Source organism: Amphiura filiformis, chromosome 13 (assembly GCF_039555335.1).
Source record: "Amphiura filiformis chromosome 13, Afil_fr2py, whole genome shotgun sequence".
NCBI lineage: Eukaryota > Metazoa > Echinodermata > Ophiuroidea > Amphilepidida > Amphiuridae > Amphiura > Amphiura filiformis.
In genome coordinates this window covers 30,257,131-30,282,964 of record NC_092640.1, presented here as the reverse complement: position 1 = coordinate 30,282,964, position 25,834 = coordinate 30,257,131, and the positions used below count along the sequence as shown (strand labels likewise).

The window sequence follows — 25,834 nt, the reverse complement described above, 5'->3', positions numbered from 1 at the left end:
GGGAAAGGAATATCGCCACCTTCCCGCAATTTTTTTCATGCATTTATACACAGTTAGGTGAGGAAAGGGTTTTTTAGTGTTGGTGGGGACATTTTTGGTGGAAAACTTCCTACAAGTTTTTTTCAAAAACTTCCTACCCCCACCATAAGAATATAATGGTGCGTCCCTTAACTGTGTATATACTATAATCCGTACATGATCATTAAAAAATACATCCTGACCAATATTTAGTGCCATGGGCTTTGATCCTGGAGGACGGGGGAGGGGCTTGTCTCCTCCCTCCCGTAAAAATTTCTGGTGTCGCCACTGCGCATATTTGTTTAAAGAGGAACAAACGTTGGCCTGGTCAACTGACCAGCGACCTTGTCCTTGTAGATCACACTCCTGTATACTTGTATACTTGTCTGGACTTAGGTGGTGCCTGGACTGATATGCCCTGGGCCACATAACTCAATTATATAGCTCATTATTCCAGATGTGGTGGTGGACCTTTAAGCTATCTTTTTATGACCACACGCACACCCACCACACCTGTGTAGGCTCCGTTTCGTCTGGTAAAGATGCACATGGCATGGTCCCCAGACATGATCCACTTCCCAACAACTACTAGGTCATCAAAATTCAACGGGTACGGGTCAAGTATGTGCATGGGGATTTCCCTGCCACGATGTTCTTGCAAATGTCTGTCGCCAACTAAAAATATTAAAACTATCAATATAACAAAAAATACAAATGACTCGATTCGGAAGTTTATTTCGGATGAATGCATTCGTTCATGATATCCATGGACGGTCATGACGGTATTATTTTAAGATTTGGTATTGATATCCAGGGTTCCCGGGCGGGGTCCCATTTAAAGATTTGAAAACAATGCATCCCCTCCGTATTAAATGTTCACGGACGCAATATATTAATATCCCACTTTTGACCTAAATAAATGGTGTCAAGAGAAAAGAACGAAATTGGCGAACTTTATGCAAGTCAGTAAGCTTACACGCCATCATTCATCCGCTTCACTGCTGAGACGAAAATGCTCGAACATACAACATACAATAAAAAGGTATTTTTCATCTAACCTCACTCGGTCATAAAATCACGTAGTTCTGAAGGTCAGGAAAACCCCATGATGGCCCATTTACGCATGTTTTGACTGGACCGCACTGATGTTCGTTGAGCACGTGTTTTAATATTATGCATATATTGCCTCACATATTTACACCATGACCTTTATTGACCTTGTTCAGGTTTTTTTCGAAAGCTGGTTTAGAAAAAATATTTTTCACATATAGTTCACAGATAATCAAGAATATAATTGTACAAAAAATATGCATGAAGAATTTCAGAAAATAATTTTAAATAAATGTTTGGAAGAATATTTCTTCCGACCGTGTTTACTTCCGGTGTGAAATAACTAGCTCATCACACTACATGTGGTGGGAACTGGATCCGGGCCGGCCGAACTGGCTATGGACAGTGCAGGGGAAAAAGAGCACACAATCACAAATAAACGCTACGGCTATTCGGGCGGATACTGCATGTTCACCTGCCGTAAACATGTTGTTTATCGGAGATACCTTACGCAAGTAATGAGCTTAAATTAAGCCAAGGCCAACTATATTTATTTTTTACAAATGATCCTAAAAATCGGCAACCAAAATTTGTCAATATTTTGCATTTGTTTAAAATTAGTTAAGCAAATCTGCATTAATTTATATTTTTTGTTGATCTGAATCCCCATTTTGACGAAATAGAAAGTAATTGATTGTAATATTAAATTTCAGATAATAAATATTTATATACCAAAATTTCAATTGTATGTTACTATTATAATTGCGACAATTTAATGATTTGATTAAAATTTCCAAGACAAACCATGTACCATATTATAAATAAGAGACCTCTGTCGCATTAATCGATTGTGTGCTTGACAGACAATGCGTGCCACGCCCCTCACAGCGCCGCAATTGGGCCCTGGATAAAAGTTCATCTTCAGGTCAAGTGGGGTATGTTTTAAAGTAGGTCAGTCAGTCATTCCCGGAGCACGGTATTTCCCACGATCTGCCATCACTGCTTGGAAGTTTTAACTTGGAATCATAATACTGTCCCTGACTTACGATGCACAAGAAGCTTGCATAAGAATTATAATATCTTTGGATTTTAATACGGATATAATATTGATGGGAACATTTACAGACACTTCGTGAGAATTTGGCCGTGTCGACATCATGATAGGCCCTATATCAAAATATTTTTTCGGACGGAAAGCAGTGATCAATGAAGCCCGTGGGATGGCGTGGCCGTTCTGATCAGGCAAGTGAGAATAATTCCAGAACATTAAATGTAATAGATATATAGATTAATTTTTAAAGAAACGGGAAAAGAAACTTCTGTCTATTAGTTATAAAACGGGTAAAAATGCAATAGCAAATTTATGTCAGATAAGAAATGAACTCGAAGGCAGCGTGGACACCAAACGCCATTTCTTCCCGACCACCGGCGCCGCGGTAGATCCCGCCGGTACATTAGGCCGGGCCGCGTGGTCTCGCAATTCACACGAGGTTTTTGTTTCCTTAGCGTGGATTTAATATTATCTTAGATTTGGACGGATTTTGCCTTTCAAAAAAAAAAAAGACAAAAACGTTTTTTAGACTGCGCACACCTTACAATTGCAAATCATAAATCGATGAGAAGGTTAATGAAAATAACAGCCCTTGTATTGAACCAGAACCCGGGCGTTGATCGTTCATTTCGTAACTCGGAAAGCCGAACGAATCGCTTGAGTACAGAAAATTAATAAAATTGAACTTGTACAGAAATTTGGAAATTAATTACGAAGTCTGCAATACTACTTTCGGAAAACATAAACTAGTCTACATCACCTCAGATAGTATAACTGCATATAGGCCTACTACTAGTATATAAATTATATTATTAATATTAGTATTCCATGATGTCGAAATATTGGTCATGTTTTTGAGTTTCCGATGAATTTTAAAATAAATGCCAAATCTAATATAAATTGGTCAAGATCGACACGATGTAGACCTTACCCAGGGAAAAACTAACCATGCCTGTCAAAATCTACTTTATTTATTTTTTGCAATAAAGCATTAGTCCTACATTCAGTACAGTCAAGAGCAAATGACAGGTGATAAATGTCAAGCATTGTTATCTTTACACGCATGGTCTGGCCCACTAGTGACCGCTTTATCGATTGGATGCGATTGAGCTGCTTGGTCTATTTTGCTGATACCCGATGGTTACTGTAACAAGAGCTGCTCTTGCGGGCTGAACTCAGGAAAAACTAGCTGAGCACCCAAAACAAAATTGGGTGCCAAAACACTCCAGCGTCTTACATTGAAGTGTGTGACCATCCTACATTCAAGTGGTTGCCGTCTTATATTGGAGGGCATCGTCTTATTTTGCGTCCTACTTTTAAGTGGAAGATAAAAGATTGTGAGACTAATTCTCCATTGTTGTGCCAGATAAAAAGTAGGACGATTTGTCCAATGTAGGACGTTTTCGTTTTCCAATAACCACCTTGCCACTTTATTTTTAAATGTAGATGCTGATAGAGCCTGGCAAAGAGACAACACGTTTTGATAGCATCATCCCTACTATAGTGAAGCCTGTTACTAGCGATACATTTCTAGCTGAGAATATTGAGGTAACATGGTTTATATGAAAAGAAATTCAATTTGCTGTGAATTCATGTAGTATAGTTGAACTAAAGTCTGCACAAAAAGTAACACAGCTGTTACAAATACGCCTATAGCTTCAGAACTAGTAATTGTTTTAACGCATTTTGATACCCCATTTGTCCCTTTTCATTCAATATTAATATCACAGCAGTGTTTTTAAAGACAAATACCCAAATTTAAAAGTTGCAGCTATATGTATATGAAGTTGGCGCGGAAGATAATGGTTGGTTTTACGTGCTACAATGCTTGCGAAATAAGCATTGATTGCTGTAAATTGCAACTTTAAATTCATGCATTTTTATTTAACAGGACTACTGTGTTGTAAATTTTGAACGACATTGTACAAGTGGGGTATCAAACTACATGTAAATAAATCGTCTTTCTTCTTTCTGTGTTGAAATATTGTGAAACAATTACTAGTTCTAAAGCCATATACATATTTATAACAGCTGCGTTACTTTTTGTGCAGACTTTATTGCAGTACATTCATTTTTATCTGAACCTTCTTTGTTTTGTTTTGAAAAGAGATCCATACATGTCAGCTGGTCCTATTTATAGGGATCGGTTCATATTTTAGTTTTTTGGGAATTAGTTTTTAGTTTTTAGAAGTAAATAAAGGAAAAGTTCCTATTTCTTAAATTCTTATGATGGTAATTTTTGTTGTTGCGCACAAAATAAGGTTAAGTTAAATGTTGTAAATGTTGTCATTATTTAATTTTGCATTGACATTATAGCACTAAATTCCATCCGGTATTGCTACATAGGATTGGATTGACTATAGTTTTAAGATGCTTTTGGTTCTTTGTTGTTATGGCATTGCATGAGGTTCTTTATGCATGTAATTGAAACATTTGTCCCTCCTTTTTTCGTCTTTGCTTGCATAAAAATGTTCCTTCTTTCATCACACTTTTTTTCCTCTTTTATTGAATCCGGGTGGATTATTTTGTGTGGTTCATGTTAAAATCCAACTGAACACAGTTCAGTTGGTGTTGAAATCCAGTCGTATTTTACTACAGACCGCAAAAGAATTAAGGTACCAGTTATGTTCACCCCTATATATATCATAAATAAAAACATATATTATGTCAAAATTAAAACCAGCAGTTATTTCCTGTACCCTTTAGCTCTGATTTTAGTCTTCATTTGCTGAAATTGGTTGATAATTAAAGAAATGATGATCAACAAACCAAGGAAGGGATACAAATACAATCTAAAGTTGCACTTTAATGTCCTAATCAATGGAAAGCACTGCACTGGTTCTCTTGTTCTTGTTCAAGAATGCTTTGTGTACATGGTAATAGACATCCTAATGGTCAGCTTTTGAATTTGCATCTTCCTTGGTATTTTGGATCACTGTGTCTTTGTTTCTTGACTGATTTCAACAAATGAGGTCTTAAATCTGAGCTAAAATAAGCAGCTATTGGCTGCTTGTTCTATAATTATGATAGATCTGCCTTTGTTCGGATTTACAGGGGTAAAAATAACTGAGATCTTAATTCTTTTGTGGTCTATATAATGGCCAGCATGCTTTTTACATAGGCCAAACTAGCCTGGCTTGTGAATTTTGCTTAGGTCTGGACCGTAGAATTTCCATAGACCCAAGTGTGTGTCCCTTAAAGACCAATCTAGGTAAGCAAACAAACAAGTTAACCCACTTTCTGGCTATTTTTAAGGAACTCTTGTTTGAATTTCTGAAATTTTCTATGTCTTTTATAAAAGTTTTGGATGAAAATTGTTGGAGCTGGAATGCATAGCATAATATTATATGGTTTGAATCGGAATACCTGATGAAAAAACAAAAACAAATATCTATCGCTGTCTCTTTAATTATCTAATCATTTTTCCTTATTTTTGTTGTATTGTCTTAGGATCAGGCCACAGGCTCTTCAGGGCCAAGTGAAATTGATGATTCAAATGTAGACTTGTTCCAGGGGTTTGGGATCTATGTAGGTTTACGATGATTCTTTCCAGTAATGGTGTAGATTATTCATCCGGTAGTTTAAAGCATTTTTTTTAAATTAATCTTAAACTGGAACTAAAATTTGCAACTGGTTTGGTTAAGTTGGGCCTGATACCATTGGATTTCATCAGGCATCTGATTGATGTTGGTGTGACGTTAGATGGCATGGAATATCTTGGATTGGTAGCTCTTGTTGTCGGCGCTAATGTCAAGTTAGCCTGGTCGATTTTTTTGCAGGGTAAAACTGTTATTAGAGTGTGAATATTTAACAGTGTTTTATGGCATAAAATAACATAAAATGCCATTTTGATATATTCAAAATATCAGATATGACGGTAATGAATGATAATAATAACTTCATCCGGCATCTGATAAGACAATAATAACTGCGCCCCATATATTTTGAGTTCATTGTGTGAAAGTGTCGGGTTTTGTTTTAACTCTGTATTTTTCCTCAAGCGCTACCACGCCCTTGGAAAAAATACCTCGGCCCAAAACAAAGCCCCCCAATTTCCCACGATGACCTCGAAATAGATGGTGTGCAGTTATTATTCTCTAATAGGATGCCGGATGAAGTCCAATGGTATCGGATGCAACGTAGCGAAATGAGTTCCAGTATTAGATTAATTTCAAAAAATAATCTTTCCACTTATATTAACAAGAATATTTGCTTGACCATATACATTGTAGTTCAGCAAACTTGTAGCCTTACTCAAGTCCTTTTGGACCTACAGTATCCATAAATCTTTTCATATTTTTCCCTTTCTTTTCTTTGTTTTGTTCAACTAATAATCATTCAGACTGTAGTACTATTCTGATTATGACTATAAATAGTATTAACATACTACTATTAGTACTACCATTGCACCATATACATGCATTATGTTTATAGTGGAAGCCGATGTACGTGAATTCAGTGCAGTCAAATATTTTCCATATACTCCGTCAATGCAACAGACATGTCAGGAATGTACCGTACATCAATATCCTTCTAAACAGATGGGTATTGGTGCACTACACAGCACCATTTGCAGTGTATATATTAGAGCTGCCATAAAATGATGTGCTTTTAAAAAACTCAATATATTTACCATAAACATGCTAATATGTGACATGATCAAGGGGAATGAGTCACATGCCGACCCTGGTCGAAAATGAGTTTTCAAATATGTTTCTAAAGAGGACATTTAGAGCTTACAGAAACTGAAAACCCCTTGTTGATACGACTTTTCTTTGCGAAGTTACATCAATTTATCAATCGCTGAAAACAATATAAAACAAAAGAATTTTGACACCTTCTTTGCCAATATCTCAAAATCAATATTAGCGACATCCGACTCATTTCCCTTGATCGTGTCACATATTGTCATTATCATATATTATACTCTTATCTCTCTAGTCTAAATACCATCTATAAAGCCAATTAAACCATTAAAAGAGTTGCATGATGTCTAATCTTGCTAATTTATTCCTGTATGAGTATTTGACACATGTGGAAATGTCAACAGTAGCTAACAGTGCCCCCAGTAGCTAACAGTGCCCCCCGTGGCTCTTTTATCTCTTTCCCATCACTAGAATGCCTTGAATGAAATGGTCACAAATTATCTCTGTCATCTGATCAGTGATGTACCATGGCCACCAAGATAGGAGGCAATAATTCAACACTGTCCCACTGACCCGCTACTAAAATACTTTACCAAGACAAATGCCCACAAAATTTTGCAAAAAAAATGCCAAAATGAGGACTAGTGGTCTAAAAACCAGATCAAAGCTAAATTTTTGGTCTATTTCGAGCTTCTCCTATTTACGCCTCGGCATGTGATATAATTTTGGGATTAATTGTTAAAATGTTATCCACAAAGCAGGTCATATCAAAGTCATACTAATTAAGCAGTCACTATGAGCACAAGATTTTGAGTGACATGTTTTGCGTTTTACTTCTGGTCATTGTTGAAAAAGCAACTGGCCAATATATAGACCGGAAGTCAGTGCAACCAGTAGAACTGATTGATTCATTCATTCATCTTTATTTCATTCAAATATAAAATATAACAGCACAACAATTAAATTATACTGAAGCCATTTACATCTAAGTATTACACATGAAAATCATAACATCATTAAGATGCCAAATATCATTCCATTTCAGAGTGTTTGACAAAAGTCACAAAAACATGAGATTTGATCCCAAATATAGTATCATAGCATTGTGATGTGTATTCTCCACAGTGAAGTTTGTTCTCTTGCTCTTGAAGTTAAAGTTATTTCAATATTGACATTTTGTGGTAAAAATTCAGAGTAAAATCACAAAAAGGGATTTGGCAACCAAAAAAAAAAAAAAAATTGACAAATTTCACTTGGCCCTGTACCCAGAATTATCCAGTTCTACAGCTATCCGAATTTTCATGCTTTTCTTCAAAAGTGCATGATCATGTCACTACGCTGCAGGACTATTAATCCCTTTTGAAACAAGACAGTAAGTTAAAAAGTACATTTCAAAAATTAAAAAATAAGAATAAAAAAACCGACCCTGATTACTTGGGCTTGTTATGCCAATCAATCAATATTTTGTAGGCCTTTGGGCTCTTTTATATAGTCACATTTTGCATTGGCAAAGATCAGATTTCTTCTGAAGTACTAACAAATACTCAAATAGACACAGGTGAACTGATATTGGAAGCATGCATCACAAATTACAAATTCTACAGTAGAAATTTCATTTGAATGAGCACAGCTGTGAACAGTGTGATGAACGCCCGCCGAGTGAATCCATGCAACCATGCCAACTCACTCATGATTGGTTAATATTTTCATTATTGTATCCAAGGTCATGTGTTCACATTGTGCTTTGAAATATGAGACATACAATAACGTTCGGATCACATAATAGCTACGTTCATTCAATTGAAATTTTTACTGCAGTGTAAAGTACACGATACAAGATATAGTCTTATTTTTCTTAAGCTTATACAACAATTTTGGCTTGGTGATGTCTTTTTAAGACCTTCCTTTACGCATATTATTAAACCAATTGACCATTTTTCCAGGCATCAAGCAGAATTCATGACAACCAATGATTCAACTATATGGCATTTATTGTAAAGTTGAAATTTATACTACATTAAAAAATTTCTGAACTTTTCGCCTTCTAAGCTGCTACCGTGAAAATAACAACACATGAATATATTCCTTTTGTGTATAGGTCAATGTAAGGAAACTTAAAATCGCAAATTTGAAAACAAAGGCAACAGTTCAACATTGGCAAATTAAGAGCAAAAAATTAATTGCGCAAAAATTTCCACTTTTACATGAAGGTTTCCAAAACTTATGGGATTATAATCAGATAACAATTTATCATGTTTTCTAAAGATTACCGGGTGGGATTATTTTCAAACATGTGGAACTATAATCAGATGACCATTGTCAGGGTTGTAGATACAGTGGGCTGGGCGGCACAGCCCACCACTCAGTTTTGGAGCCCACCACTCAGCTGCAATTTTAGCATTGGTGACTACCACTCAGAGTCCAAAATTGCACAATTTTGTTGAATTAGTCAAGAATTTACTCAATTTTGGCAACAAATAACCATATATGCAAGATTTTCATCAAATGCCACCCAGCACTAAAAATATCCTAGCTACAACCCTGATTAATTATATTTGTTATTGATGTTTGATTTCAGAACCCCTATGAGATTGGTATCATCAGACAGTTTCCTTTCTCTTCAAGCCTGCAAAGAATGAGTGTAATAACAAGAACACTAGGGGCTAAGAATATGGAGGTGTTTGTCAAAGGTTCACCAGAAATGGTGGCATCATTGGCCAACAAAGAAACAGGTAGGTGGTAATTCAGTTATTCTTGATCATGAGAGCCAAATTGGATACGCACAGATATTTGCGTCAAGCATACACAGCTTTGGAAAATTGACCAATCAGGTTTTGGAGCTAGGCAAGGTCAAGGTTCAGTCATGTAGGTCGCGCGGTTGTGTTATTCCATGAAAAGTACCCTGACGCAGAAGGTACATCCTCTCATGATTGTGCGAGAATTATATATTTTGTCTATAGCAATGATGTATAAGATAACACATAACATATGGGTATAAACAAGAATAATCATATATGTGATGCGATCAAGCAAAATGAGTCGGATGTCGGGAATATTGAGTTTAAGATATAGCCAATAATAGCAGTTAACTTCCTTTGTACTTTATTGTTTTGCTACTTAAATGGCCCTATCTCTAGCTGGAAACGTAAGTCCAATATGAAGGGGTTTTCAGCAAAATATAGCTCTGGAGATTTCGCATGTAATGAAATTCATTTGGCTTGAGCACATCACCTATGGAGCCCATCAATGAAACAAGAACGAGGAAGAAGAAGAACAGCAACTATAAAACAAATTATGCAAGACTGAACAGATATAGATACAGCTATTTTCCAAGAGCAATTATAGGGTGGAATGCAACAGTAGAAGAAACAGTTAAGGGATCTAAAATGAGCGTTTATTGCGTTTCGATAGTATTTTTTGTGGCACATGAGAGCACCTCAGACCTATCGAATTGTATTCTGAATCTGAAGCATGTCTTTCTGATATCAAATAATTTTCATTTTTGAAAATCACAATATAATACAAATTTTATGACAAATTATAAAAATTTGATATTTTTCAATTTTGATATATAACCGTCCTCGAAAGTAAATTATATAAATCTAATGATATATTCTTAAAGTGTATGTAGCAGGGAGGAAAAGCCGACGGTCAATTGAAAATTTTGACCTTTCATATTGAAGATATGGATTTTTTCCCAAAAAGACCTAATTTTTTTGGTGTTTTGGGAAAAAAATCCATATCTTCAATCTGAAAAGGTCAAAATTTTCAATTGATCGTCGGCTTTTCAACCCACCTACATACACTTTAAGTATAAATCATCAGATTTATAAAGTTTACTTCAAGTACTGTTAAATATCAAAATATCAATTTTAATGATTTGCCATAAAATGTGTATTAAATTGCTAATTTCAAAAATTCAAAATTATTTGATATCAGAATGACATTCTACGTATTCAGAATGCAATTCGATATGTCTGATGTGCTCTAATGTCCCAAAATAAATACTGTCCAAACGTTCATACCCCAGCCCTTAAGGCAAACACAATGAAAATTTCAAGAGTCGACTTACTAAGGGAACCAAACTGAACAGTGAATTTGAGACACACCAAAAGCCGTGCCCATGACCCAAAAAGTTGGTGTAATGCAGTATAATCTGCCGATATCGACTTAACGCAGAAGAAGAACACCATGTGTAACAATCGCACCACCCACAGTTAAGTTTGAAATCAAATAAAAGTTCATATTTTATCGTAAACGAATATCTTTTACAGTGCCTTTGGATTTTCAAGAAGTTTTAGAGAAGTACACCCAGCAGGGTTTTCGTGTCATCGCCTTAGCATGGAGACCCATGGAAGCAAACTTTTCATGGAGAAAAGCCCAGCATATAGCCAGGTGGGTTCACCCAAAAATTGAATTTGACACAAAAAATTATAAAGACTGTACTGTTTTCTTGTGTTACATGTATAGGCTTGAATCTTGAATTGATGTATTTGTGTGTTGTTATTTTCATGATAGCAGCTTGGAGCGCAAAAATAAATGTAGCGCAAAAAATTGCACTTTTACAGTATATGAAAACATTACAGTTTGTCTGAGCAATCCTGATGAATATATTAATTCAAGAAACTGATTGTATTGATTTATTGGGCTATTCCAGTTGAAATGCACACTACCCCTGTGGAAGATTTTGGAAATATCTTCCACAGAGAGAGTATGTTTTTCAAATGTAAATAGTCAGAGTTAATCATTTTGAAACCCATACTCCCCCTGTATAATGGCTCTACCTATATCTTCCACAACTGGAGTGAGTATTTCAAATGGAAGTTACCCAATTGTCTATTCTATTTAAAACTTATACTCCCTCTGTGGAAGACTTTAGCTAAATCTTCCACAGGGGTAGTGTGGATTTTAAATGGAATAGCCCAATTTGTATCTATTTATTGTATTTATCTTACAGGACCGATGTAGAGTGCAATTTAAACTTTTTGGGTTTCCTTATCATGCAAAATGCCCTGAAACCAGAGACCACCCCTATCATAAAACAACTACTGGCTGCAGACATCAGGACTGTTATGGTTACAGGTAAGGACTCAAATGGGCTGTTCCAGTTGAAATCCATATGCCCTCTATGGAAGACATGACCTTAATATCCCACACAGGGAGTGTGAATTTCAAATGTAGTCATCCATTCAGCTAACCCCATTTGAAATTCACACTCCCTGTGTGGGAGATTAAGGTCATGTCTTCCATATGGTGTATGGATTTCAACTGGAACAGCTAAATATATGTCAGCCCCCCCATGTTGAAGATTTGCTATGCTTGTTTAATGACTTCGCTATGTTGAAGGTTCAAACGCCATGTCAAAAATAAAGTTTGCTATATGTTGAATATGAAATAAAATTTGCTTTGTCAATATGAAATCAGATTCACTATGGTGAAATTATATAAAGTTAGTTAGGGATAGAGTTAGGATTAGGTTTAGGGTTAGATTTGACAAAATAATACCAAACCTTATTTCATTGTTCAACATAGTGAACCTTCGACATAGCGGGCTAGTCTTCAAATCTACTCCCATGAAAGAATGCCTTGCTCCTATGTTATATTTTCATACATTGTGTGTGGTTTAGCATGCAAGCACTATAGTCTGTTTCATCTCAAGTTGAAAGTAATGCCATGTTAGATTTCACAGTGGCAGATTCCAATCACACACGCTAACCTAATCCGGCCGGGCATATACAAAAGCGTAGTGTAGAGGGCGATTTGTTTGTACGCTGAAAACGCAGTCACGTTAATGCACTGATTGGAATCTGCCACGGCAAAATCTAACATGAAGTTACTCTCAACATGAGACGAGAAAGACTATAAAGTTCCTGGAAATTCCTGGAAATCTAATACACAGCTATAGCAAATAGTGCATATTGCACTGTCAAAAAACACGGCAACACGCTTGTAGAGGCGCGATGATAGGTGATCCTTTGGTGATGCTGGGCCACGTATAGAAAAAAGCACTTGCTTGCTTGCGTGCTTGCTTACGTCGATTCTTGTAGTCGGACTCGCATAATGGCTCTCCATAACTGCTGTATCCAGCACACAATTTTTGATGTCTGGTCCTGTTAGTCCTGTATCTTCTGTCAACATCTTGATGTAGTCCTTCTTAGGTGGACCTCTTGCCTGCTTTCTGTGTTCATTTTAAAACACTATAATCATATGTATCAGTAAAAAGTAACCAATCTCTTAAAATTTCAGGTGATAATATGCTGACAGCAGTAAGTGTAGCAAGGGATTGTGGGATGGTATCAGCCAGGTCAAAGGTCATCATGGTGACAGCCACAGCGCCTGGAGGAGATGTGCCCCCACAGATCGAGTGGAGTTATGATACAGCTCCTGAGAAAGGCATGGAACAAAGCAGCAGGGAAGTGCATATACATGAACAGGTAATATATTGTACAAATCGAGGGATTAGTGCCAGAAGACCTGGGGGGTTCACTCGCATACTAAAGTGGTACCTAAGCTTGTCACAGCATCTCAAAATTTGAGACATACATTTTACAGTTCATTTTTTTTTTATTTATTTCAAAACGCATTAGGGGGAACTTATAAGGTGTGGTTCCAATATTATATCATTTGTGTATACATGTGGTCAGTCCATCCCACAGTCAACAAAGACTTATATTTTTTTGTCTTATTTTGTCTGTTTTATATTTGACAGTCATACCATCGGGACCAAGAGCATGATGTAAATAATTACCATTTTGCTGTGAGCGGCAAATCTTCGCAATACTCAGGACACATTTCCCAGAACTTATACCAAAGGTAAGCATATGTTGCGTTTAACCTTTTTTTTCTTATTTTTTTTCATATAAAAACAATTAAAATTAAAAAAAAAAAAAAAAAGTTCCCAAGCCTTTATCATACGCAATTTACAGCTGAAAAAGCATAGAAAAAAAAGAAGAAAAAATGCCAACCGACCTACCCTAATTTTTTTTATGTTAACACCAATCAAACAATTTTTTTAGGTCTTATTGGAAAAGCGATTGCCAATATAATCGATTAGATGTCCTATAATGAAAGACAGAGATAAAAAGACTAGTTCACGTCTAAAATTCTGACATCTAGACAGAAAATGCCGTACTGCGCAGGTCGGCAACCAATCACAGCGCGCCTTTGCCCTGACGTCAGACGCGATTTAGTCTTTTTATCTCTATCTGTCATTATAGCATTAAATCGCAGCCAGTTGACTTCAAAGCAATTAACTTTGACAGTCATGACTGAATGCTGGTTTAGTGATTATTACAGGCGTGTGATCTTTACAGAAAAATTCTTAAACACTTGAGAATGTTCCTGCAATCTTATTTGTTCTTACCCATGTGATATGACACGATATCACACGGGTCAGCGCGTGTGCATCAACACGATACGCGTACTCACTTTTTGAACCAATGGGAGGCGCACTGCAACAACGGGACTGGTCGATTTTAAGCCCTAGGTAATTCCTTGTAAAATGTAGAATTTAATTTGATTAAAATTTGTAATACTTATGATATTTTTATTTATTTTGAATTGAAGTGTTTCAGAATGAGAATAAAGGTATTGTTTTTAGCTGCTGGAGTGCATCTATCATCTCATATAACACAGGCGACATCATTATTTTTCCGCCGAGTTGTTTTACGCTAAAAATAATGATGTCGCCCATGTTATATGAGACGATAGATGCACTCCAGCGGCTAAAAACAATACCTTTATTCTCTAATTATTTAATTTGTGTACATCGTGGAACATACTTCTTTGCGTGGCTGTGCGTAGTAAGCTGTTGTATGCAGATAACCTTGCATACATGGATGCGTAGAGTAGTGTTGTACGCTCGTGTATTAGGCCAAAAAAAAGTTGTTTGTTTGTCCTCCACCGCCCGCTCCTCAGATTAAGGCCTGACCAATATTTTTTTTTTCTATTTTTTTTTATATAAAAATTAGTAAAATTCAATTTTTTTTTCAGATCTGGAGTATATAACTTTAACTGCATATTAAAGAAAGAAAATTTTGTTTTTTTTAAGTCACCATGAATGATTGTATCATTTAGCTCTAGCAAGGTCCAGGAATACGCCAAATCTGAAAAAAAAAAATAATAAAAACAAAATCTGCCCGCCCACACATCCTCTTTCAAAGCTGTGGAGGACAAACAAACAATTTTTTTTTTGGCCTTTGCTTGTTTAGTCATGGAGTAACAAGCGATGTTCCACAATATACACAAATAAAATGCTTTTTCTATAGCAATTGTTTTATCGCATGTTGCGTTTGCTAGTATGATATGGGCATTTGCAGTAATTTTGTATGAAATGAAGAAGTTTAAGGGGTGCAATTTTACAGAACCTGTAACAATTAGGTACATCAAAATGCAGCATCAGATATACATAATGATGATAAATAGAGACAAAATTCATAGTTCTATAGTTCTTCTAAAACAGCACCTACTGTGGATTTTTCAAAATTCCAGATTTCTTTATCAACACTCATGTTGTTGTGACGACCTTCTGTTTACAACAAGTTGCTCAGCATCATTCTGAAGAAGAAACCAACTGGCAACCTGTAAACAGAAGGTCATCGCAACAACATCAGTGTTGATAAAAATTTCTGACAGATTTTGAAACATCCATAGCAAGTGTTGTTTTAGTTGGACTAGAACTATTCAGGTAGCCAGTACTAACTTTTTCCCCAACTGAGTCCTGGTAAAAAGCTATAATTTTCACTCCTGCTAGTAATACCTTGTATGATTCTTGGATTGCACCTCAAACAAACAGTGAGCTTTTTTAAAAAGAATTTGAAAAACATTCTCAACCAACACACATCAACGTACTAACTGGTTCACTATTTTTCATTTCAGATTGTACAGAAGGGAACTGTTTTTGCTCGCATGTCACCAGATCAGAAGACACATTTAGTGGAATCATTGCAGGAATTAGGGTAAGGGGATAAGGCAAAAAAATGTGTTTCTTGTTGTCTGAAATGCAAAATGCATTTTTTTTTGTATTTATTTTTTAGATCAGGATTTATCCTAAAATAGGCCTCAAATTGCACAAATTGACGGCCAAGTCCATTATTAACCCTAAATGACCTAGGCCTATTTTGGCAAGGGGGAAGGCTAGAAGAAAAAGAGAAAACTTTGGGAAAGGATACCCCGGTGCCAGACACATGCACGACAATACCTTGCCACTGGGGTCTACTTTGGTCAGCCAAGCTTTCCGTGCCCATAGGTCTGTTCGCATGTGATGCAATGGCAACACATATGTGACCATCCACCACGAAGTGGTAGTAAAGTCGGCTCTAGGTCATTTTCTGTTTATTGCAGATTGTGGAAGAATTCACTTTCAGCTTTAAAATGACACCTCAACAAGCTTCATCAGACATCTGGAAGTGAAGTTAGGGTTCATCAAAGGTCAAATTCCTAATATAGTTTACATAGAAATCCATTACTGTTTTTGATTGTATCTCAAAATGGAAAATGCCGACTTTACGACCAGTTTGTGGTGGATGGGCACATATGATACCTGTGCTTGTAGATGCTTTGTGAATTGAGGTTTTATGTTGTTTGATTTAGTTAAATAGGTTTAATATGAAAACAATTTAGTGCACCTCTGAAGGTTGATTTTGTATTTTTTTATAGTTTTTTTATGTTTTTCATTATTATTTTTTCATGAAAATAAATTACATTGGATGTTTTAAATAAAGCAGACAAATAAAGTACAGTTCCTCTAACAATTAGGCTGGAAAAATGTGCCCAGCCTACAGGAAACAAAACTTTTTTGTTGTTGCCTGAAGTGAAGTGATGAGAAGTCATAATTTTATTGCATTTTAAAATTAATAAAATGACAAATTGCTTCCATTTTCGAAACAGTCAAAATCTTCTCATATATGTTTTTCTCTTTGACATTATTATCACTGTTTGTGTTTATTTAAAGATGGGTGACCCAAGTGACAGACTTATTCCACACTTTATTCCATAAATATTGAGATTTTAGTATCCGAAAAAAGGTTGCCTTTTGCTCACGACCTCAGTAAACAAATTAGGCCTAGAGATGTATTTTGTTTTGATGGTATAGGCCTAAATGTAATCCCTATTCCAGAAAAATACAGCAGTAATTGTTTGGGATTAAAAAAATATTATCCTGTTTTGCCAAATACAACATAGCTAAATCCTAATCCTTTAGTTCTAACTAGCAATAAAAGTTTTATTTTTGGAAATAAGGGCTAAAAACATTTTAAGGGTGTTTTTCGTATGCTGTGACAATCAAGCCCAAAGACTTGTACTAAGACTAATTTCAGTTTATACATTCTAATTTTTTGAAAAGACATGTTTCATTCTTATAACCAACCATTTAATTAAAGTAACACAAAAAAGTGAAAATTATAGCAAAATTTCGGCATATACTCAAGATTTTGAATGCTTAGACTTGTTCCAAGTCTGTGATTTTTGTGACTCAATTGTCAGAAAACATGCCGAAAATGCATGTTTTTGGCTCTTTTTTCAAGAAATTAGTAAAATAGTGAACTTTTTCTTTTATCTCCAGTTAGGACTAAATGAATAATTAGGATTGAGAGATGTTTCATTTGTATTTTTCTGGAATGGGGAGTAGTTGTCTCATCCCCCATGGTGGTGTACCAACAGGTCTTGAATAATTTTCGATACATTTACTTTTCTAGTTACTGTGTTGGTATGTGTGGTGATGGTGCAAATGACTGCGGAGCATTGAAGACAGCTCACGCTGGTATCTCCCTGTCAGAGGCCGAAGCATCCGTAGCATCACCCTTCACATCAAAGACACCCAATATATCGTGTGTACCTACAGTAATTAGGTAAGTGAAGACGGCTCACGCTGGTATCTCCCTATCAGAGGCTGAAGCATCAGTAGCATCACCCTTCACATCAAAGACACCCAATATATCGTGTGTACCTGCAGTAATTAGGTAAGTCAAGACGGCTCACGCTGGTATCTCCCTGTCAGAGGCTGAAGCATCAGTAGCATCACCCTTCACATCAAAGACACCCAATATATCATGTGTACCTACAGTAATTAGGTAAGTCAAGACGGCTCATGCTGGTATCTCCCTATCAGAGGCTGAAGCATCGGTAGCATCACCCTTCACATCGAAGACACCCAATATATCATGTGTACCTACAGTAATTAGGTAAGTCAAGACGGCTCATGCTGGTATCTCCCTATCAGAGGCTGAAGCATCAGTAGCATCACCCTTCACATCAAAGACACCCAATATATCATGTGTACCTACAGTAATTAGGTAAGTCAAGACGGCTCATGCTGGTATCTCCCTGTCAGAGGCTGAAGCATCCGTAGCATCACCCTTCACATCAAAGACACCCAATATATCATGTGTACCTACAGTTATTAGGTAAGTTAAAGGGAAGTCATCTTTGCTAATTTTAATAAGCGTAATCGGTGTTTGTGTCAGCATTTTTCTTTAGTAGCACACTTTGCGTACCCCTTCAAATTACAAGTCCAAAGTCAAACACGTACAAAATCTGAAAAATATATGCGTTCAAATATTCCATGATATATAGAAAGACCTGATATTTTGATCTGAAGGCAACTAAATTTCAACAAAAAATGGCACTTACAAGTTTCTTGCCCTCACCAAACAAATTTCAAAGGCAGGACAAAAGGACAAATTGCTGGAAGGATGTAAGATAGTAGTTACTCATAGTACTTCCTAACTAATAAAAAAAAATTCGAAAAATTGTTTGTCCCTTTCTCTACACTATTGTTTTTGGGACAATCTACTTGTCACTACAGATGCTGGTTGCTCAGCAATGTGGTTTGTATTATTTAGGTATGGTTATTAGATTTGCTTTGTTTAATGTGGTTTTCTCAAAGTATTTTTTAGTTCCAGATTTCTTTGGTTTTCAGGGCAACAGGGTTACAAAATGAAACCAAAAACATAAAATCTAAAATATATGCATATTTTGCCCCCCTCCCCCAGTGGGATTTTAATGATTTTTGGTTCTTACTGGGTTGGGGCAACTAGGAAAAAGTTTTAAAAAGTCTGAGGGAAATACCCCCTCCTCCTCCTCCCCCATTGCAATTTATAATATATTGTTATTTGTGACCCAATCTGGTCCACTCCGGCCAAAGTCAGAAAAGTTGACAATTGAGTTACTACCATTACTAACTTGATCAGTACCTACAATTACTGATGTTGAATCCCCAGGTCTCTTGAATAATTGGTTGCAAAGTTATGAACCTTTTATATGTCCATTTTCTTATGTTTTTTCTTCTCTCTTTTTGCCTATACCTCAGTTTCAATATTGCTGACTTTAGCCTGATTCGATCAGATCTAGTCACATTAGTAAATCCATGCTAGTCCAATGAAATTCCACTTACATGCAGACATTTGAAAACTAACAGTTTCTTTATCAATGCTATTAGCCTTTTCAAGATATGGCGGACACAATAGGATGGCGCTGTACGAAGTGGGTAAAGTCTTTTGAATTTGCCGGGTTTTACCCAGATTGAAGACTGCCCTCCTTTTGTGTACGCCATACATCGAAAAGGCTAATTGTTGCAATGACAATCTGTGTACAGCTGATGATGTTTTTTACTATGAACAGTCCTGATGAAAATCTTCAAGAACATTTATAATGTACACTTTATAATTGCATGTCTTTTTTTATGATTTCGTCTTCTTTTATTCAGAGAGGGCAGAGCAGCACTTGTCTCCTCATTTGGTGTATTCAAATACATGGCATTGTATAGCGTTATTCAATTTGTTACTGTCGTCATTTTATACTGGGTAAGGATCCTATTTCTTATACTGTAAAGCATGATATGTTCACGTGGATGAAAATTTCATTGCTTTTTTTGTGTGTGTGACATAGGTTCGTGAAATTTTCATGCTCGCAATTTTTTTTTTCATATAGCCTTTTAGAATACGCATTTTTTTTTCATATAGCCTTTTAGAATATGTGTTAGTTTTGCGATATTTATGTGACACAAAATTATGTTTTTTTTTAAATTGTGAACATTTTGTGCTGCAAAAATATTGTTTTACAGTATGCTCATCATAAGGGAATTCAGAGATAAATGAATAAATAATATAAGTAAATTATAGGGTCATTGGGCTATTCCAGTTGAAATCCATACACCCCCTATGGAAGACATGACTTTAATCTCCAACACATGGAGTGTGAATTTCAAATGGGGTTACTGATTGGGTGATTCCATTTGAAATTTACACATTTACACCCCCTGTTTGGGAGACTAAGATCATATCTTCCATAGGGGGTATATGTCTTTCAGCTGGAATAGCCAATTTAAATTCAAGTTTGAGGGATAATAAGGAAAGCCTGATACAGATTACAATATATTTTTACCTTCGGTTTGCTCTTGTAGATGTTAAATTGCAAGAGCAAACAGAAGGTAAATCAAATAATTGACAAACTGAGTAGAAGGAGTAGCGCTGAACAAGCCAACAGGCCAGGATTGTATCCGGGGTTCAGATCCTGGATACGCTCCTTTAGGTAGTTATGACCAAAGTAAATTTGTGTCATTGATAATTGGTACAAATTAAAATTGGGCTATTCCAGTTGAAATCCATACACCCTCTATGGAAGACATGACCTTAATATCCTGCACAAGGGTGTAGATTTCAAATGTGGTCACACATTCAGGTAACCCAATTTGAAATTCACAGTACCTGTGTGGAAGATTAAGGTCATGTCTTCCACAGAGGGTGTATGGATATCAACTGAAATAGCCCATTGCATAGGTTGATTGTTCCCTTGAAAGGTGTTGATTGTTATTAATTATTATAATAAAACAAAGATAATTAATTGCATGGTAATATTGACCAAGATCTGATGACTTCAAATCTATCATGAATTATGAGCTCGTATCAATATTTATTATTTTCTTCCCCAGCTTGATTCCAATCTGGGTGATTTTCAGTTTCTTTACATAGACTTGGTTATTACAACTACAGCAGCAGTATTTAGTAAGTAAACTTCAAAGGAATATTTTAATTATTGATTGATATATTGATTGATATGAAACTTAATTGAGATACTACATCTCAATTAAAAATTTAAAAAAAATAAATGTAGATATTTATACAGCGCTTTATGCCTTAAACAGCCTCAAAGCGCTTTACATTTATTCCGCCGTCATTAGAATATGTCGGAACCACGTTTGCAGCCTACAAGTGGCGCAGGGTCCATCAGTAATGACTGTGACTACCCCTAACAGGTAATATGTGACACGATCAAGGGAAATGAGTCGCATGTCGCTAATATTGATTTTGAGATATTGGCAAAGAAAGTGTTAAAATTCTTTTGTTTTATATTGTTTTCAGCGATTGATAAATTGATGTAACTTCGCAAAGAAAAGTTGTATCAACATGGGGTTTTCAATTTCTGAAAGCTCTAAACGTCCTCTTTAGAAATGTATGTATGTAAAACTCATTTTCGACCAGGGTCGACATGCGACTCATTCCCCTTGATCATGTCACATATGAAACAATTAAGTTTCATATCAATTCAAGTTCTTTGTTTAATTCTTTATATTGAGGTAGGAGGACATTTGTGACCCATTCTGTCAAAATCAGACGGAACTGGGCACCTATAGTCCAGTTGCTCTACGAATAAGGAAATAAAATTGTACCCATGCTGATCCCTACTGATAAACTGTCAACAAGGTCTTGGAAGTGTGACCACTAATTCAACAATAATCATCCTTGTGGCAATGAGCAGTTAACTGACCTGACAAGACCCGTGACCAAGCCAGGTGACAGTGCAGGGGCCTTACTGACCATCACTGTAGAAAAATTATTTAATTTGTGTACATCGTGGAACATTCAACTACGCCTGTTACTCCACGACTAATCATGCTAATACACGAGCATACAACGCTACTCTGCGCGTCCATATTAGCGAGGTTATCTGCGTACAACAGCTTACTACGCACAGCCACACAAAGAGTATGTTCCCACATTTACACAAATTAAATAATTTTTCTATAGGCCTAATCTGGGCCGAAGCACACATTGTTTATCAAACATCGTTATTGCGCATTGCAGTACGGCGTGACGTCAAATGACGGCATCTCAGGTGTACTCGCAAAGGCTTATGGGATTTACCGAAAAGGTCAATTGTCAGAGCAGGTGCAACGGCTAGATCGGTGCATTAGACAAAATATTGTTTGCTTGCCCTCCAGTGGGATTTTTGGGGTGGGTCAGTAGGTTTGAAAAATATTTTTTAATGACTCACTACTGTATAGGCCTAGGCAATGAGCGTCGGTCATGTGGAAAGATAAATCAATACTTAAGACCATCAATACCCATGACACACCATAGAAATAGATTCAATTAGGGTGACTAAATAGTTAAAGGCATAAGATGCATGGCTGCAGGAATGGACAGTTATGAAATGTTTTATGAGTTTACTGTAATGATTTTCTTTTTAACAAAATGTTGGTTGTCAAATTTAGCTTTGAAATGAAATTTTGCACACAGAAAAAGTAATAAAAAAATATTAAAATTATAAACAAATTATTAACAAAATTTGAAAAGGGCCAACCCTGATTTTGGCCAATTTTGGTCGGTTGGTGGAGGGCAAGCAAACAATTTTTCCCCCTTATTGATGAAATCTTGCACTCGGAAGATGAAACATATCCATTAAAGAACATCTTGTATCTTGATCTTTTTCTACAGTGGGTAAAAATGCAGCATATCCAAAACTAGTGAGGCGGCGACCCCCTGGGAGTTTGGTATCACCCACAATCCTATTTTCCATTCTCGTTCAAGTTGTCCTAGTAACGATAGTCCAACTGGTGGCATACTTCTCACTTTATACCCAGTCATGGTAAGTTAATCATGCAAGTAAGAAATTTATGATGATATTATGCATAAATCTTCAAAGGAAATGAGGCCATAGTAATAACAGTTCTTTATGTACAATTCTCAAACACAAAGTAAACAAAATGTTAAAGCTGCTCATCAGGACTTAATCTGGTGTCATAATTTCCTGCCGCTTTCCCCTTTGCCATCACTCTGATAAATGATCTTGCTTCGCACCAGAAACGCTAGCGATGACCTGCGGCAAGCCGATATATTGAACAGTCCACCACTGGCAAAATGGCAGATTGCTAGGAGTTGAACTCAAGTCAACTTGGGAGTGGTGCCGCTATGACATATGAGGATAAAAAAATTTTGGCCACAAGCAGAGAGCAGCAACATTGGCTTTCAGAGTCATGTGCTGCCGCTCAGCAGCATGCAGCTAGGTGACTACCACTTGCTGATAAATGCAAGTAGCATGATAAAGCATCACGCTGCTAGCGGTAAGCAGCATGCAGTATGCAACCAGCATTTGGCAGTTCCCTTTTGATACACAAGGCTTTGGATCAGATGCAATGATTTTAATCCCTTGCCTTTAAACCCCTTAGCACTACCTGCCGATCTAACATTGCCTCTGATTGGTCAATTACATGATATCTTCACTTTAATGACCAATCAGAATCGAGCTTTGCAAATAATTCACCCCAATTTTTTGTGTGGTGAAATTATTCAAACAATGTTGCTGATTGGGCCAATTGATATTGAAAACTTCTTTTTGGCCGATCGGCAGATAGTTCTCATGGGGTTATGATAATTGGCAAAATCTTCAGTTAGATTTAATGAAAATGTCATTACCATCCTCAATACTCAACATACATAAAGACCTTTGTATGAGAAGCAAAAAGAATCACTGAATTGGAATCAACCCAGTAATTGGTGCATGAATACTTGTGTCCTAGTGAAAGGCTTCATTCGACTTGCCTTACTATTTTTGATAGCTAAGGTACGAGGGGCGGTCAATAAGTTCGTAGAACAAGGTACTTGAAAGAGTACTAGCCAATTTCATTCAATCTCTCCCTTGAGCATGGTAAATACATACCTTAATGTACCCGTCGCAATTTTTCTTGAAACCTTCTATGTCAACAAAATGGAAGTCTTCCGATAGCTCCTTGAGCCACTCTTCAGTGAAGGCTCACCAGCATTGATCACCAGCAAACCTGGTATTATGAAGGTAGGACTTAAAATTCTAAAATAGGATTCACTAACTGAAGGCCATACCTGAACCACAATATGGTTAGTTTAATTAACCGACCCCTCTGTCGTGAATGGCAGCTTGACAAACTAAGAATAGCGTACAGGACACAATCCGAGAACAGCCACATTCCTACCATCACTTTTTTCACACAATGGCTTGCCTCAATTTTGCTATAAAAATTGTATGATATAAGCCTATAATTGTACTTTCATTTGGCAAATGATCTGTCATCAAGACTATCCCTGGATCTCAGAAACAACGATGAAGACCTTGCACTACGGTGACCGAGTGATGATCTTCTTAGGGGTGTGAGATCCAGGTGCCTCCACTAAATTCACCTATATTTCCAGTGATTAATGTATGCCTTATCACCTTTAGCCACATATAGATTAAACTTGCCTTGGTCCTCATTCTAAGTGTATAGAAGGTGTGGACCTGAATATGACAACTGGTATCAATGTTGTACATGAAGATTCTGGGACCCCATTTAGAATACACCCTGGGATACCCAAATGTTAATGGATTAATATTGAAAACACATTCATCAGAGTTGTCATATTTTATGGCTATCTCATCTTTCTTATTTGGCTCTTTATTCATTATCAATGCCACTGTACCAGCGCGTATATCATTAGTGGTGACGTCAGCAAGTCTTTTGGACCTTGGATGATCTTCAAGTACGCTTATTCCATGCTTGAACTCTAAGAACCATTTCGTTGCTGTTGAATACCAAGGACTTCATTACCATTTACAACAACTGTACAATGTTAAAGTTTATTTGAGTTTTCACCACCGTCGGGAGAAAATTCCATGATGACCCTGTATTCACTTCTGGTAGTACCTGTGAATTCATGGAGGTAGGCTTCCTCTGAAGGGTGTCCTGCCCATATACAGTGATGCAAAAATATAATATCTTTGTAGTCATGTTTTGAAGGAACAAGCTTTCAAATGAGACCAAATTCAAAGTAACATACCGAGTTCTACGAACTTTTTGACCGGCCCTCGTATCACGTCTCATCTGAGACTCGTCATCAGGCCAAATGGTGTGGCACTAGCAAACCTTATTGTCAGATTAGCAAACATTAGACATTCACAAATACTGGAATCTATTAAGGTGAATTTATACTCGATCGCTCACATGCTCAAAGTTTACTTCCATTTTAGAGCGTCAAGCCGACCAATTGATACAAATCGCCAAGACAAAAATGTCGTCACTTTTGCGAGGTGAAGAGAACTTTTGAGTGATATCGCTTGACACTTGAATGCATCACAACCAACTGGATCTATTATTTTGCTAATTAATTTAGCTTTCTCGATTATTAACTTTCGATGATGAATTAATTCAAAGCAATAATTATTGACAGCAATGGATGTTCTAAAAATGTATTTTGTGGCATTTAGAATAATTTAATTGTCGTCTGCAATCGCAATCGCCGTGATAAGTATGACTGCAAAAGCGATGAGCAATGCATCGTAAAATCTGGCGATCGAGTATAAATTCAGCTTTAGTGCATTACCAACCTCACTTGACTGTTTATATTTTTTACCTTTTTCCTGTGTTTAGGTTTACACCAATACACTATACCGGTGAAGATGTAGTCAACTTTTCTAACACTACACTCTACTCAGAAAACATCCAGTGTTATGAGAACACCGTGGTATTCTTTGTGTCATGCTTCCAGTATATAATCCTAGCAGGTGCATTCTCCAAGGGGAAACCATACAGGCAACCGATATGGACCAATGGTAAGTTTCTGGAAGACTCAAAGAGACCTATAATTGCTCAGCACTCCTGGTTAAATATTGATTTGTTTTAACTAGATTTTGCTCGTCAAATTTGCACTGATGATTTTGATTACACTCTATTCATGTGCATAAATTGGGCTATTCCATTTAAAATCCACACTACCCCTGTGGAAGATTTTGGAAATATCTGCCACAAGGGAGTATGAATTTCAAATGGAAACCCATTTAATAG

At 36.5% G+C, this 25,834-nt stretch overlaps 1 protein-coding gene across 1 annotated transcript in view; it reads left to right on the top strand.

The window, feature by feature from the left end:
- LOC140167576 (polyamine-transporting ATPase 13A3-like) overlaps nt 1-25,834 on the top strand; it is a 91,904-nt gene that overhangs the window by 51,479 nt on the left and 14,591 nt on the right. Inside the window, 14 exon segments of the mRNA XM_072190876.1 lie at nt 3,566-3,667; nt 5,570-5,647; nt 9,344-9,497; nt 11,040-11,160; nt 11,723-11,847; nt 13,012-13,181; nt 13,475-13,532; nt 13,535-13,578; nt 15,643-15,722; nt 17,460-17,612; nt 19,469-19,565; nt 20,693-20,765; nt 22,479-22,629; nt 25,421-25,602. Of these exon segments, the coding sequence (XP_072046977.1) occupies nt 3,566-3,667; nt 5,570-5,647; nt 9,344-9,497; nt 11,040-11,160; nt 11,723-11,847; nt 13,012-13,181; nt 13,475-13,532; nt 13,535-13,578; nt 15,643-15,722; nt 17,460-17,612; nt 19,469-19,565; nt 20,693-20,765; nt 22,479-22,629; nt 25,421-25,602 (1,588 nt within the window).